Source organism: Salminus brasiliensis, chromosome 4 (assembly GCF_030463535.1).
Source record: "Salminus brasiliensis chromosome 4, fSalBra1.hap2, whole genome shotgun sequence".
Lineage (NCBI taxonomy): Eukaryota > Metazoa > Chordata > Actinopteri > Characiformes > Bryconidae > Salminus > Salminus brasiliensis.
In genome coordinates, this window is record NC_132881.1 from 1,878,128 (window position 1) to 1,893,462 (window position 15,335).

Below are 15,335 nucleotides of genomic sequence, written 5' to 3' on the forward strand. Positions count from 1 at the left end.
TATATTATGTACTATATTACACTGTACATTATGTATTATATTACACTATACAGTATGTGTTATATTCTTACACTATACAGTATGTCTTAATACACTACTGTACTAGATTTTACAATATACACTGTACTATATTGTTACAAAATACATTGTACTACATTCTTACACTATACGTGTGCCATACATTATGTACTATACCACACTTTATAATATATACTACATCCGTGCACTGTGCATTATATTCTTAGTCTATACATCATACTGTGTACTATATTGTAAGACTATGTGCTATATTCATATACATTATGCTCTATGTAGTATAAGGATACACCATATACTATATTCTTACACTATATACTATATACTTTTGTTTATATTATCTATTGTTTATATTTTCTATCATTGTTTATTGTATCTATTGTATATATCTATACACTATACCATATGTACTCTTTTTTTACACTATATGCTATATTCTTGCACTATATATTAGCACTATATTGAAGTGAGAGTACATTTAATGCAGCACGTAATATTTTATTTATTGTGAAATGTACGGTGTATCATCAATATATTTAACATATTATTTGTATAACTGTATATTTGTCTATATTTGGCCCCCAGACCACCGTAAAATATTGTGCTTTGCCCCCTTCCCCCAAGACAAGAATTTAGGTACTCCCGGCCTTTTCCCAAACTGTAAGAGTTATGCCTACCTAGGATAACAGGTAGCTAATGTTAGCACACTAAGGTTAGCTATAACATAGCCATTAGCCTTTAGCCGTGTGTATTTATTAAACATACACATCATTTGAATATTTTCCAAAGTGAACACATGACTCACATGAGCTAACAGTGGCTAGTGCCTGAGTTGAGACACAAGCTCATAGCCGTCTGTCATAGAAAGACATGTGTGTGTGATTTTAGCGTCCAGTTGTTGTGACTCAAATGTAGCTTATATAAAGTAACTATATATAAATATAATATAAATATATATAAATATAATGTAGCTAACAAGTAATAGAAGCAGCTCATTAGCGTTGTGTTACTGTATGTAGATCATCGTACACTTGTTCTGACGCTGTGTGACATACCGTTATCTCTAAAACGGACACGCGTACTGAAAACGTAGCAGCCGTAGCCCGAAGTCAGAATTCTGTCCGTACTTCAGTCCGTGTTCTAGATAACTGTGAGTCATACAGTGTCAGAATCCACATAATGGCGTCTGTTAGAGGTTACTGAACGGCTCCACATGCTTTGAGGTGAGTATGTGTTGACCGAGGTGGTCAGTTAGCACAATGCTAACTGAATTAGCCATAGCCATATTAGCCTCGTAGCTCAAGTGTAAATAACAGTGACTGTAGAAAACACGGACGGTGCGCAGTGGCTCTTAGAAGTGAAGCCACCACAGGTGTAGCGCCTCTGCTGGCTGGTTGCAGTATGATGTGTAGCTCCGCCCATCCCTGTATGTTTTAATGGCAAAACTCCGCCCATTTTCTGCTCATATGCCTCCTTTCCATTTCCTGTAGAACGGAGGGGAGCAGAACCACAGCGTCCATGTTTTCTACAGTCAGTGGTAGAAGCTAATGAAGCTAATGAAGCTAACTTCTAAAACCTAACAAGTCTTAGCTAATCAGCTACATCTGGGTCAAAGGAGCTGCGGAGGTTTAGCTCCTGCTTTAGCGAATGAAGACATCCCACTTCTCCATGTTCTGTTTCAACATCGTCATTCCGCACTGCATCACACTGTGTGTGTGTGTGTGTGTGTGTGTGTGTGTGTACTGTATGTATATATGTGTGTGTGTGTGTGTGTGTGTGTGTGTGTGTGTCGGTGGACAGATTGTTGGGGTCAGGAGTGAAGGCGGTGAGCGAGAGAGAGAGAGAGAGGAGTTGAGATATAAAGCAGAGGCGCTAATGTTCGGCCCGCGGCCACAAGTTAGCGAGGTAATTACAGAAAAAAAGGCGAGAGAGTCCGCGAACAGTCGCACCGTTGTCACGGCGATCGGCCTCGGCAGAAATAAATGACAGTAATTATGTCTAGACTAAGAGCGAGAGAGAGTGAGATAGAAGGTGAGAGAGAGGGAGAAGTAGATATAAGTTAGAGGGGGAGTGAGAGAGGTAAAGAGACAGAAGGGAGAGAAAGGTGAACGAGAGATATCGTAACGAGGTAGAAAGAAAGAGAGAGTAAGAAACGTAATGAGGTAGAAAGAGAGAGAGAGAAAGGTAACGAGGTAAAAAAAGAGAGGTAATGAGGTAAAAAGAGAGAGGGAAAGGTAGCGAGGTAAAAAGAGAGGTAATGAGGTAAAAAGAGAGAGCGGTAACGAGGTAAAAAGAGAGAGGGAAAGGTAGCGAGGTAAAAAGAGAGGTAATGAGGTAAAAAGAGAGAGAGGTAATGAGGTAAAAAGAGAGAGGTAATGAGGTAAAAAGAGAGAGAGGTAACGAGGTAAAAAGAGAGAGCGGGAAAGGTAACAAGGTAAAAAGAGAAAGGTAATGAGGTAAAAAGAGAGAGGTAATGAGGTAAAAAGAGAGAGAGGGAAAGGTAACAAGGTAAAAAGAGAGAAAGGTAATGAGGTAAAAAGAGAGAGGTAATTAGGTAAAAAGAGAGGCAATGAGGTAAAAAGAGAGAGAGGGAAAGGTAACAAGGTAAAAATAGAAAGGTAACGAGGTAAAAAGAGAGAGAGGGAAAGGTAACAAGGTAAAAAGAGAGAGGTAATGAGGTAAAAAGAGAGAGAGGGAAAGGTAACGAGGTAAAAAGAGAGAGGTAATGAGGTAGAAAGAGAGAGAGAGAAAGGTTACGAGGGAAAAAGAGAGTGAGAAAGGTAACGAGGTAGGAAGAGAGAGTGAGAAAGGTAACGAGGTAGGAAGAGAGAGTGAGAAAGGTAACGAGGTAGTAAGAGAGTGAGAAAGATAACGAGGTAGTAAGAGAGAGTGAGAAAAGTAACGAGGTAGTAAGAGAGAGTGAGAAAGGTAACGAGGTAGTAAGAGAGTGAGAAAGGTAACGAGGTAGTAAGAGAGAGTGAGAAAGGTAACGAGGTAGTAAGAGAGTGAGAAAGGTAACGAGGTAGTAAGAGAGAGAGAAAGGTAACGAGGTAGTAAGAGAGAGTGAGAAAGGTAACGAGGTAGTAAGAGAGTGAGAAAGATAACGAGGTAGTAAGAGAGAGTGAGAAAGGTAACGAGGTAGTAAGAGAGAGAGAGAAAGGTAACGAGGTAGTAAGAGAGAGTGAGAAAGGTAACGAGGTAGTAAGAGAGAGTGAGAAAGGTAACGAGGTAGTAAGAGAGAGAGAGAAAGGTAACGAGGTAGTAAGAGAGAGTGAGAAAGGTAACGAGGTAGTAAGAGAGAGTGAAAGGTAACGAGGTAGTAAGAGAGTGAGAAAGATAACGAGGTAGTAAGAGAGAGAGAAAGGTAACGAGGTAGTAAGAGAGAGTGAGAAAGGTAACGAGGTAGTAAGAGAGAGTGAGAAAGGGGTAAAAAGAAGAGAGGGGGAAAGGACGAGAGAGAGAGAGAAACTCCGATGTCGTGAGAGAGGAGGATGGAATAATACATGAAGGAAGCAGAAGCTTAAGGAGAGATAATTAGGAGAGAGAGTGTGAGTGAGCGAGAGCAGGAGAGAGAGAGAGGAAGTGCATTAGTGTAATGTGCAGTGAAATTTCCCGCTCGCAGTGCGGGCTGGTTAAGTGCTCTCCATCTGTGCTGAGTTTAAACCGGGGAAATTAGCGTCCATGTATAATTCACCACACACACACACACACACACACACACACACACACTAAGATCTGTGTGACGGTTCCGCTGAGCCACAGTGTGTGTGTGTGTGTGTGTGTGAGTTTGTGAACTGGGCACGAAGTAGGTGCTAATGACCAGTAGTGCTAAAAGAACTAAGCTAAGCTAAGCTACTGTCAAACACACACTCGTAACTTACGTTAAAAAGACCTGTAAGAATGCCTCCGCACCACTAGAGACGCCATCACAAAAATCAATGACCATGTCCTTAGACCAGGAGGGGGTCTCAAAACAAATGAGGCAGTGGTTAGGACAGTTGCAGACAGGGGGAGGTCTCAGAACAAACAAGGTGGTTATTAGGACCAATCACAATCTAGGGAGGTCTCAAAAGAAACAGTGATTTGGACAAATCACAGTGAGGAGGCGATCTCCGAACAAACGAGGCAGTGATTAGGACAGATCTCAGTCAGAAGGAGGTGTCCAGAAGGAGGTCTCCAGTAGGAGGTCTCCAAACAATCGAGGCAGTGATTAGGACAAATAATCGAGACGGTGATTAGGACAGATCTCAGTCAGAAGGAGGTCTCAAAACAATTGAGGCAGTGATTAGGACAGATCTCACTCAGAAGGAGGTCTCAGAACAAACGAGGCAGTGATTAGGACAGATCTCACTCAGAAGGAGGTCTCAGAACAAACGAGGCAGTGATTAGGACAGATCTCACTCAGAAGGAGGTCTCAGAACAAACGAGGCAGTGATTAGGACAGATCTCACTCAGAAGGAGGTCTCAGAACAAACAAGGCAGTGATTAGGACAGATCTCAGTCAGAAGGAGGTCTCAAAACAATTGAGGCAGTGATTAGGACAGATCTCAGTCAGAAGGAGGTCTCAAAACAATTGAGGCAGTGATTAGGACAGATTTCACTCAGAAGGAGGTCTCAAAACAATTGAGGCAGTGATTAGGACCGATCTTAGTCAGAAGGAGGTCTCAGGACAAACAAGGCAGTGATTAGGACAGATCTTAGTCAGAAGGAGGTCTCAAAACAATTGAGGCAGTGATTAGGACAGATCTCAGTCAGAAGGAGGTCTCAGAACAAACGAGGCAGTGATTAGGACAGATCTTAGTCAGAAGGAGGTCTCAGAACAAACAAGGCAGTGATTAGGACCGATTTTAGTCAGAAGGAGGTCTCCGAACAAACGAGGCAGTGATTAGGACAGATCTCAGTCAGAAGAAGGTCTCAAAACAATTGAGGCAGTGATTAGGACAGATCTCAGTCAGAAGGAGGTCTCAGAACAATTGAGGCAGTGATTAGGACAGATCTTAGTCAGAAGAAGGTCTCAAAACAATTGAGGCAGTGATTAGGACCGATCTTAGTCAGAAGGAGGTCTCAGAACAAACGAGGCAGTGATTAGGACAGATCTTAGTCAGAAGGAGGTCTCAGAACAATTGAGGCAGTGATTAGGACAGATCTCAGTCAGAAGGAGGTCTCAGAACAAACGAGGCAGTGATTAGGACAGATCTTAGTCAGAAGGAGGTCTCAGGACAATTGCATTTCTGTCAAATTGCTGGTGGTGTGGTGGGATGGTGTTGTGACCGTGGTGGTCTCACCTTGCCGAGCTGGTCCACCCAGTGCCCTAGATGCTAGGCTAGATTCCACTAGCTAAAATGTGTGTTTTAGCACTTGCTAATGCTTAGCTTTTGGTAGGTAGCTGGTTAGGTAGTTTTCACGATGTGGACAAAAGTATTGAGACACCTGCTCATTCACTGTTTAGAATAACTGTCTACTGTCCAGGGAAGATTGTTAGCAGCAAGACGTTAGAGAGGTCGGGATGTCGGCTAATCACCACCCCAACTCATCCCCAACTCCCTGACTCATCCCACAAGTATTGGATGAAGTTCTTCCACTGCTCCACAGCTCAATGATGGGGGGCTTTATACCCCTCTTCTAGCCCACGCCTGGCATTAGGCAGCATGGTGCCAATAGGGTCCTGTATGCCGTATATCTTCGTATTCTACTGGTAGTACGTCTCTACATTCTTGTGATTTTTAGAGAGTGGTGAGCATGAGTGTGTGTGTGTGATGAATGTCTGTCATTGACAGTAGTGACAGCTGATTAATCCCCTCATTACATCCTGAGAGACTCCCTTTCGGTAATCACCTCACTAGGCCTGAGGCTAATCTGCCACTCTGCACTCGTCAGCCTAAGCTCGCGAGGAAGCGAGTGACAGACAGACACACAGAGAGAGAGAAATGACAGACTGACAGGACAGGTGTAGAAAGTTAGGGAGTTCTGCCTTATTTGATGCACTTTTTGAAATCCTTGGAAGCGGGTTTCCTTCACACGCCATGCTCTCGTTCCACACTCGTACCTCTCAGACCTGCTGTACCTGTCGACTTCTGTTAGCGTCACCTTGAATAAGCAACTAGGCTGCCTATTTGTTTTTGCGTGTAACTGGACCTGCACACACATAATTGTTCCTTGAAGGGAAAACCTTTTAGTTGGGACTTGCTTGGTCTGACCCTGCGGCTCTGCCAGGGGCGACCGACTCTGTGACAAGCACTGACTGTGTATGTGAGTGAGGGAGTGAGTGAGGGAGTGAGAGAGAGAGAGAGAGAGAGAGAAGAGAAAATAACATGTCAGGAGTTGTCCTCTGCAGACGTTGATGAAAATGGACATTTGGAGACACAAACACAAACCTAAACCTAAGCTAAAGTTAGTAGTATTTTAGGAAAACATATTTGTCTCTGCACAAATTCAAAGCACGTAATTATCCAGTTATCTAATTATCTAATAACTAAAACTACTTAAAGTCTTGGACTGCTGATCTCGCTGATTTCAGGCCAGTAAGTGTCCCATGTCGTGTTTATGTGCATTACAGGTGTGTGACTGGTGCAAGCACATCCGCCACACTAAGGAGTACCTGGACTTCGGGTCAGGCGAGAGACGCCTGCAGTTCTGCAGCGCAAAGTGTCTGAACCAGTACAAGATGGACATCTTCTACAAAGAGACCCAGGCAGCCCTGCCAGCTGGGCTGTGCAACCCCGTTCATCCGGCTGGGGAGGGTAAGTCAGAGGGAAGCCCCGGGGTGCAGCTTCTTACCCCGGAGTCTTGGAGCGCTCCTCTGAGTGAGCTGCGTGCCCGCAAGGCTCCCTCACCAGGGGGCGCCACGTCCGGGGTCGGGCACTCTGGGTCAGCATCGGGATCGCCTTCTGAGCATGGACCCATGTGTTCGTCTTTATCATCTTCATCGTCCACGAAAATCCCCACGCCGAGGCCGCATGAAAGTCCGACGTTACCGCCTCCCCCTCCACCACCACCTGGGCCTGGACTCCACCCGCCACTCGGAGTGCCACCCGGCAGCCCTCCTATGGTGATGACTCCTCGTGGCCCGATGCCACTTCCCCTCTTTATGGAGCACCAAATGATGCAGCAAATGCGCCCTCCATTCCTTCGGCCTCCTGGCCCCAACAGCCCGCTCCCTAATCCCATGATACCTGGCATTGGGCCACCCCCTCCTCCTCCTCGAACCCTGGGCCCCCCGTCGAGCCCAATGCATCGCCCCCTTCTCTCACCCCACATTCACCCTACCTCCACTCCTACCCTTGCAGGTAACCCACCTGGAATGATGCCCCCTCATCCGGGTACTCACATTCCCGGACTGCCCTTCCCTCCTGTTAACATCATGCCAGCTGGGCCCATTCCAGTGCCACCAATGATGAACTTTGGCATGCCGTCACTTGCGCCCCTTGTGCCCCCTCCAATGCTCTTAGTGCCGTATCCAGTAATTGTGCCGTTACCGGTGCCAATACCCATCCCAGTTCCCATCCCGGTCGGTCCAAAGGCATCGGGAGATCGTCCGGGGAACGACGGGATGCTTCCGGAGGTGTCAGGTGAGCACAGCAACTCGCAGGACTTGCCTTTCTCCCCTGATTTGTCCAGAGGAGGAGACAGCGGAGTTCATAAGCAGGGTCCCTCAAGCTCGGACGTGCTTTCTCCGGGGGTATCCGGTCAGACAGAACGGGGCAGGACAAGCATGATGGATCTCGCTGTTAAAACCGAAAGCCCCGGAAGCGGAAGTTCCACTTTGTCAAATTCAGGATCTCCTACAGACACACCAGCAAATGGAATCATTGATTTAACGACAAATCGTCGCTCCAGACAGCAGCAGGTCATCCAGAGGGCCGTGCCATGTGTGCAAGTGAAGCCAGAGCCTGACTTGACTCCACTCGCAGGGCAAGCTGTGTCACAACTGAGCGATTGCGAAGCGAATGAGAGAGACTCTGACAGCACGGGGCCAATAGAGAACTTGCACAGAGACAGAGACAGCGAGCCTAACAGCCCAATGAACACTGTCGTGCTGCCGTGTGCTGACCCTTCCTTCTGCAGTGCCACGCCCCCGCTGCCTCAGCTGGGTACATGCACCCTTTCTGCTCCCACAGCCAGCATCTCCACAACAAAAACAGAGCCAGGAAGCGCCACACCTTGTAATGTCATTGTCAATGGGGGTTGCAGCATGCAGCTGCTGGAGCCCACCGTCCGGAGCCCACCTCTGGAACAGCGCCCCCCTGTGGAACCATGCCGCAGGACAACCACAGTCTGCAACGAGCCAGCAGAGGGAGAGGACCTGAAGGAAAACAGCTGTACGGCCATTGAGAGGGACACAGCAGGTAAGAGAGCCTTGTCCGAGCAGGCCAATGCTCCGGGAGGCGCAGGAGACGAGAAGTCCCAAGAGGCAGAGGACGCGGCGTCTGGAGCTGACCACGCCTACGCTCTGCCACTTATGCCCAAACCAGGCTGTGTCATTCAGCCTGTGCCTAAACCAGCAGAGAAGACGGCAGGCATCCTGCCATGCGGCCTGACTGCTCCTTTAGCAGCAGCGGGAGCGGCAGAGCTGGAGCCCCCGCTGAAGAGGAGGTGCCTGCGCATTCGCAATCAGAACAAGTGAAGAGTGAGAGAGTTTGCAGGTCAGTCGTTTGTAGAAGTATTAAATATTTCTCTTGCATATTAAAATACTGGTTTTTAGGGTAAGATTTTGGTCACAGATTTGCCATGGATAGGACAGAATTTTGAGCTTTACGGAAAGACCTCTAGGGAATTAAGAATGAAGACAATGACTTGAGCAATTAACCACATATCTGAACGTCTGTCTCTTCTCTCTGACAGATGCTCACATCTCACCAAAGGGACAAGCAGCACAGCACTGCAGCAGAGCCCATTAGTCCTCCCACATCTCCACCCGCCATATACGACTACCCGTCCCTGCACCCTCTAAACGTCTCTGCACTCACACAAACACACACACACACACACACACACATACATGCAAACATACACACCCAGTCAAGTCTCACAAAGACAAACTGTGAGACTAGTGTTTCCTCAACCTCAGCACAGAACGACCCAGTGAATCCTTCCGAGGTCCGTAAACCTTTCCAAAAAAGTTTCACTGGTTCCGGAGGAGTCTTCTCAGTCCTGGAATGGATTCACATCTGTGCTGAGGTGTCTCCCCCTACAGGACTGGTGAAGCTCTGCAGTGCTGCGGACTGAAATGTACATAGATAGCTGCAAGAGGGCCAAAATGTGGGTGTCATGCAATCATCAAGAGGTCTACTGGGCTTGCCAATCAAAAAATGTGCCCACAGATGACTGACAGGACCTGTTCCTGTGCAGGCCCCATGGGGGCGGGCCTTCGGAATGGTGCCCAATCAAAAAAAGCCCTGTGGCCTGCTACTCAGATGTGCCCAGTAATGATAAACAAGACAGGTTTGGGTTTCTGTGTGGGTCGGTGCTCAGACAAGTTTTAGGATCGGATAAGGTGAGCGAGAGCTGGAGGTTTGGCACCTCCATTCATCTATTCAGGCAGAACCGAACCGAAGATCTACGAGAGTGCCAAGAAAGTAATGGTTGAAAAAAAATGAACTGGTCACTCTCATCAAGTCTTACTAATCTTTATCACTCTTTCTGGATCCCATCCCGTCCCCAGGTCTGTTTCTTTCTTGTCCTTTCTTCGGCACCACCAGCAAAATATACAGTAACCCGTCTTCACGCCCTTTCGTCGTTCCCGGCCGCTGAAAATACAGGGAAGAAGGACAACTACAGCTCAGACAGCCTGATTTGAAGTGATGGGTGACTGGGGAACCTGGGAATTTCAGCTAGAACACCATGGACATTCAGAAGAAGACAGGTTAGGATAAGGTTGCTAATGAGGAGTGATATTTATGGACTGTTTACTGGCACCCCAGCAATTGAGGTTGGTGGTGCCAGAACGGACGGATGTGCAATGGAAAATTCACTCCCTCTCAATGACTCAAGGACGACAGGGTAGAGACACAGCATAACTTCAACAAGGACTGTCAGAATGGGCAAGCGCTCTGTCGCTATTGGCTAGAGTGAACAACCGGTCCTTCCACCAAGCTCTAAACCTAGACGTCATGTCAATCACTCACACTGAAGTTTCACACTGAAGGCATGCAGAGAAATGTGTACCACGTTCCACACCAACACAAAGGTCTTGAGTTTATCAACTGAATCACATGGCATTCCTTCCCTGAGCCTCTCTCTGAAAATTGATCCTCATTCGGTCAAATCAGTCTCTCAATCAGTCTCTCAGTCAGTCTCTCAGTCAGTCTCTCAGTCAGTCTCTCAGTCAGTCTCTCAATCAGTCTCTCAGTCAGTCTCTGAATCAGTCTCTCAGTCAGTCTCAATCAGTCTCTCAATCAGTCTCTCAGTCAGTCTCTCAGTCAGTCTCTGAATCAGTCTCTGAATCAGTCTCTCAGTCAGTCTCAATCAGTCTCTCAATCAGTCTCTCAGTCAGTCTCTGAATCAGTCTCTGAATCAGTCTCTCAGTCAGTCTCTGAATCAGTCTCTCAGTCAGTCTCTCAGTCAGTCTCTCAATCAGTCTCTCAGTCAGTCTCTCAGTCAGTCTCTCCATCAGTCTCTCAGTCAGTCTCTCAGTCAGTCTCTCAGTCAGTCTCTCAATCAGTCTCTCAATCAGTCTCTCAGTCAGTCTCTCAGTCAGTCTCTCGTCTGGTAGAACCGTTCAGCACGGTCACATTGGAAACCTTGCCTTTTCCTATAGGTCGGAGCTCCCCAACCCTTCTCCTGGAGGTCGACATGTATGTTCTCGCAGAATCTCACACTTCCGACTGGTGGTCTTGTTCAAATAGGACCAAGCCATGCTGCTTTGCCATCAGCAGCCGGAGTCTGGGTGAGCACAATTGGCCGCGCTCTCTCTCTCCCCTCGTCACTCTTAAAGTGACGATGGCGATGATGGCCGACGCAGGCGTCTGTCAGCTGGTGTGGTGGAGCCAGGGACCCGGCGCTTTCCTCAGAGCGTGTTGGCTGCCTGGCGATGCCGTGCTCGGGAAGCTACGAAGGGGTGGGAAAAATGGGGAAAAAATTGAAAAATTCCACAAACAAATGATAGAATTTTAAAAAAGGATCTATCAGGGTTGGAAGGGAACTCTTCGGGAAGGTAGATCTCCAGGAACCGGGTTGGTAGCTGCTACTTAAGGTTCTTCAGCACAGCTGTAACTACTATCAGTTCCTCTCTGACTTGATCAATTTAAGTGGGTTTTATTTGCCAATTGATCATTTTTTTTAATGCTGGTTTAAGACGTCATGGTGCTAAAAACTGCGGCCCTGCCATCGCCTTCAGAGTTTGCCAAAAAGCTCTGTAATGGATTAGACCTGGTGCCGTTTGGGAAGCGACTGCGTCTGTACGCTGTAGGCGAGGTTCAGACAGGAATGGAAAAGATGCAGTTAGATCAAGATCAACTGTTTAGACTTCAAGGAAAAGATCAGATACCCTCTCAGATCAGATTTGACTGCCTGTCTAAACTGTGCCTGAGCCTGAGCCAGCTACGAAGGCCAGGAGTTTGAAGGAAGCCGAGGGGCCTAAACAACGCGACAAACGCACAGGAGAGCGAGACCTGAGGAACAGACCAGCAGTGTTGAAAACGAAACACACAACACATGCGTCTGTAGCTAGCTCCGCAGAGGAGAACTCCAGGGAGTGTAACTCGAAGCCTGAGAGGGAACGTGAGCGCGCCCTGCCAAAACAACCCGAAGCATTTTGGAGCGTTCGGCTTTTTCCTCAATTCATTAGGAAAGAAAAACACGGGTGTCAAAAATTGGTACACAGAAAGGTGTGAGAACCTGCCGGGGAAACCGTAAAACTAGTTTGAGCATCAGAAAAACGACAGGGTGGTTCCCTAACGGCCGTTTCCTCCAGCCGGTCAGCCAGACTTTCCGTCCCCTGTGCTGAAAAGTGACCGTCTCAGATTCGTCCAAGTGCTTGATTTCCTGAAAACTGAAAACGGCTCGGTGTTCTCGTTCCAGATGGCTTTTTCCCCTTTTTTTAATAATTTTTTTAAGCACAGCTCTATATATTCTCCTCTGATTTCCATGTTTGGCTCAGTCTGTCTCTCTGTCGCTGACCGGAATCTCCCCTCACTTTTTAAAACTTTTTTTTTGGCCCTTCGTCCCTCCGTCTGTACTGAAACATACAGTACACTGCCTGTCAGAAGTTTTGGGACACGCATAATGTTTGATTTTTGCAGCTACTTTTCAATTAAGTAAAACAAATCAGGTTTAGTTAGTAGAAAGCAGACGTCTGCTATCGCCTATGATTATACACTGTATGTTCAAATGTTTGTGGACACCCCTTCCAGTGAATGCATTCCACTACCTTAAGTTGTACCCATTGCTTTGCTTACACAAAGCTTGTTTAGTCCCTTGTCTAGAAGGGTATAACCCCCCCCCAGCATTGAGCTGTGGAGCATGGAGGAACTGTGGTTTTGGGATGAGTTGGGGAGTTGGGGGTGATGAGGTGGGGTGGTGATCATCATCCAGCATCGCTGAATGCAGTCAAATCCTCACAGCAATGCCAAACTCCAACATCTAGTAGAAAGCCTTGTAGGAGTTCAAATACAACAAGCACGATGGCATGTATTGCTGGAACTCGTTAGGCCTTCTGTGTTGACCCTGAGGGTCCCCCCACATGATGAGGGTCCATATTAAAGCTCTGTGGGTCCAGTGGTGGTTTAAATATCCTAATGCAGGATACGAAGCATGGCCTGTGGCTTTATTTCCCAGAGTAGGGCTTTTGGCAGGTGTTCCTTCTTCTCCCTCAGTTGCAGAAGTTCTTCAGGCCTTAAACAGGCAGATCTGAGCAGCTTTCCGTTTAACGTCTTCAGCTCCTTCACGCGGACAAAGAAAACATGCTCGTTTGTATTAAAAGCATTTTGTAAAGCTTAGCATTTCCCAAACGTTTGACAGGCGGTGTAGGATCACTTTCAGGCTGGCCTCCACCACCGCCAGCTTCTATTCCTCGCTCGCGTTCGTTCTGACGGAGTTGACAGAGCCTGCTGATCCGCTGTCTAGCCAAAAGAGGACATGCTGAGAAAGTGGCCGCCAAGAGTAACACACACACACCACCTCCACAATCTCACCCTTCATCTGTATGCATATATGCACTCACTGAATGTGTGTGTGTATGTGTGTGTGGGGGGCCCTCTGTACTTTTATTGTATATTAAATGCAGTGTGTTTTTCATCTGATATCAGATCACAGCACGGTCACCATGACTACAGCGATCATCTCAGAAGGTCAGGGTGGCAGTGGAGGTGATGATGTTTGAAAACCTGCAACATAGCTGCTTAGAAAATCACTCCTTCACACACACACACACACACACACACACACACACACACACACACACACATTGTTTCCATGTGAACAGTTTCATCTGTAGCCATTCAGAGATGTCATCTTAAAGGGGAAGTCCAACTTCTGTCTCGAAGCTCTTCATTAGTAAACGGTAGAGATGTGAAGGACGTCATTGGGGTGGATTTGCTGTGAAACACTTAGTTCTAGAGAAACGTACTAAGTCAGAATTGTTCACAGTGGTGGTGAATGGAACCAGACGTCTATTACCGCTTTTATCGTAGTTTTGAGAAGATTTTGACCTGTTTTTTGTTTTTTTATAAAAACTTTGAGTGGAGGAATACAAGAAGTGTAATATAAGGCAAAATGTACGAATCCCCCACATCCCTCCCCCCCTTCATTTGCCAAAACATATGAAATAGTTACATTTTGAGAGGTGGACCATAACTGAAACCCCTCCTCTCAAATGTAACTTATTATAAATTTAATTTCTACCTTCTTCACGTGTCTATGAGAAGTCTGCGCAGCCCTCCACCCTCCCGTCACTATCTATCTATAGTTTTGCATATCTACCAACCCCAGCCTAAAGTTTCTGTGAATCTCAATTTCACACCAAAAATAATGTTCACACTTTCCCACAGTTTGATATTGTTAGTTATTTAAATCTACTAAATGTAGCGGCTTCTCTGCTACACTAATACTAAGTCTTATTATTAATATTAGTATTAATTATTGTATTAATATTAGTATTAGTATTAGTAAGTCCTTTTACTGTGGCAACATGTTACCATACTAACAAGCCAGCAGCTTCACCTGTTCGCTAAATATGGGGTTAAAGCTTCATAGGACACTTTACTCTGATTGAACTGCAGGTCATCTGTGAATCTGACCGATTTAAAAGCCTCGTCCTGCTCTTAAAGAGCCTCAGATTTGTGACGACGGATGCTGAAGGAACCCTGTATCTTTCAGCCTGATCTCGGTCTGCTGCATCTGTAGCGTACAGTCAGTTTCAGCACTGGAAATGACGGAAAACGGTGAAAACTGGGTCAAATGAGCGTGTTGACTAAACCGCGTCTAATCTGAGCGTCTGTCCCGGGTGTGTTTAGAGTTGATGGGTTTTCCGCGCTTGTTTGAGGAGCAGGAATCATTGGTCACGCGCTTCAGACACAGCAAACAGAGATCAAGTTGGAGCGTTTTATCGGGAGCATGACCCGATCACTCAATCAGCCCATTTCCCCCTTCCAGTGACGCACGCCCACCCAAACACTTCAGCACCTCTCGGGTAACACTGAGGCTCAGAGAACCTGAAATGTCATTTTTTATGACCCACTGTGTGTGTGTGTGTGTGTGTGACCTTGGTGTTGTAACTGGAGTTGAGCAGACTGGGCCGGACAGATATAGCTCTGAAACTGGACACTGTTGTAGTGTCTGCGGTTCCATACAGACAAGACAATGACACCAGCAGAAATGTGTGTGTGTGTGTGTGTGTGTGTGTGTGTGTGTGTGTTTCATGGCCTACGATGCCGCCCTTGATAGTACAGTAACCGAACGCCGTTACCATTCAACTGCAAACAGCACTCGCTTATGCAGGTATGCTTAAAGAGGAATTCCACCAATTTCTCAAAGTCTTCCCATACCTCAGTGTTTGAGAGGCGGGGCTATGGGGGTTTTGGCGGGGGTGAGGAGGGGTGTGGTCTGACTTTTTGGTTAATTGTAGAGAATCCAGTCAGCTGCAACAGTGGTGGTGAATGGAGCCAGGCATCGGTCGCCATGACTACAACACAAATACAGTCATTTTATTACAATCCAAACCCACCAGTGAACCAGTGAGTGTTATATGGAAGGGTGATGAAGGGACAGTAGTGGAGAATCTGAAAACCCTCTCAGTTTCGACTAAAAGGTGGTGTTAAACAGGGGTCAAACTTTTCAGACGTCCGGTTCCATTCAGCACCACT

At 46.7% G+C, this 15,335-nt stretch overlaps 1 protein-coding gene across 4 annotated transcripts in view; it reads left to right on the forward strand.

Annotated features, from left to right (window-relative positions):
- The window catches only part of sobpa (sine oculis binding protein homolog (Drosophila) a), a 58,138-nt gene extending 43,092 nt beyond the window's left edge, over nucleotides 1-15,046 (forward strand). For all 4 annotated transcript variants that reach the window (XM_072677288.1, XM_072677290.1, XM_072677291.1 and 1 more), the window contains 2 exons: nucleotides 6,593-8,678; nucleotides 8,878-15,046. In XM_072677288.1, the coding sequence (XP_072533389.1) occupies nucleotides 6,593-8,659 (2,067 nt within the window). In that variant the 3' untranslated portion in view covers nucleotides 8,660-8,678; nucleotides 8,878-15,046. The remainder of the gene's footprint in view (nucleotides 1-6,592; nucleotides 8,679-8,877) is intronic.
- The last annotated feature ends 289 nt before the right edge of the window (nucleotides 15,047-15,335 follow it).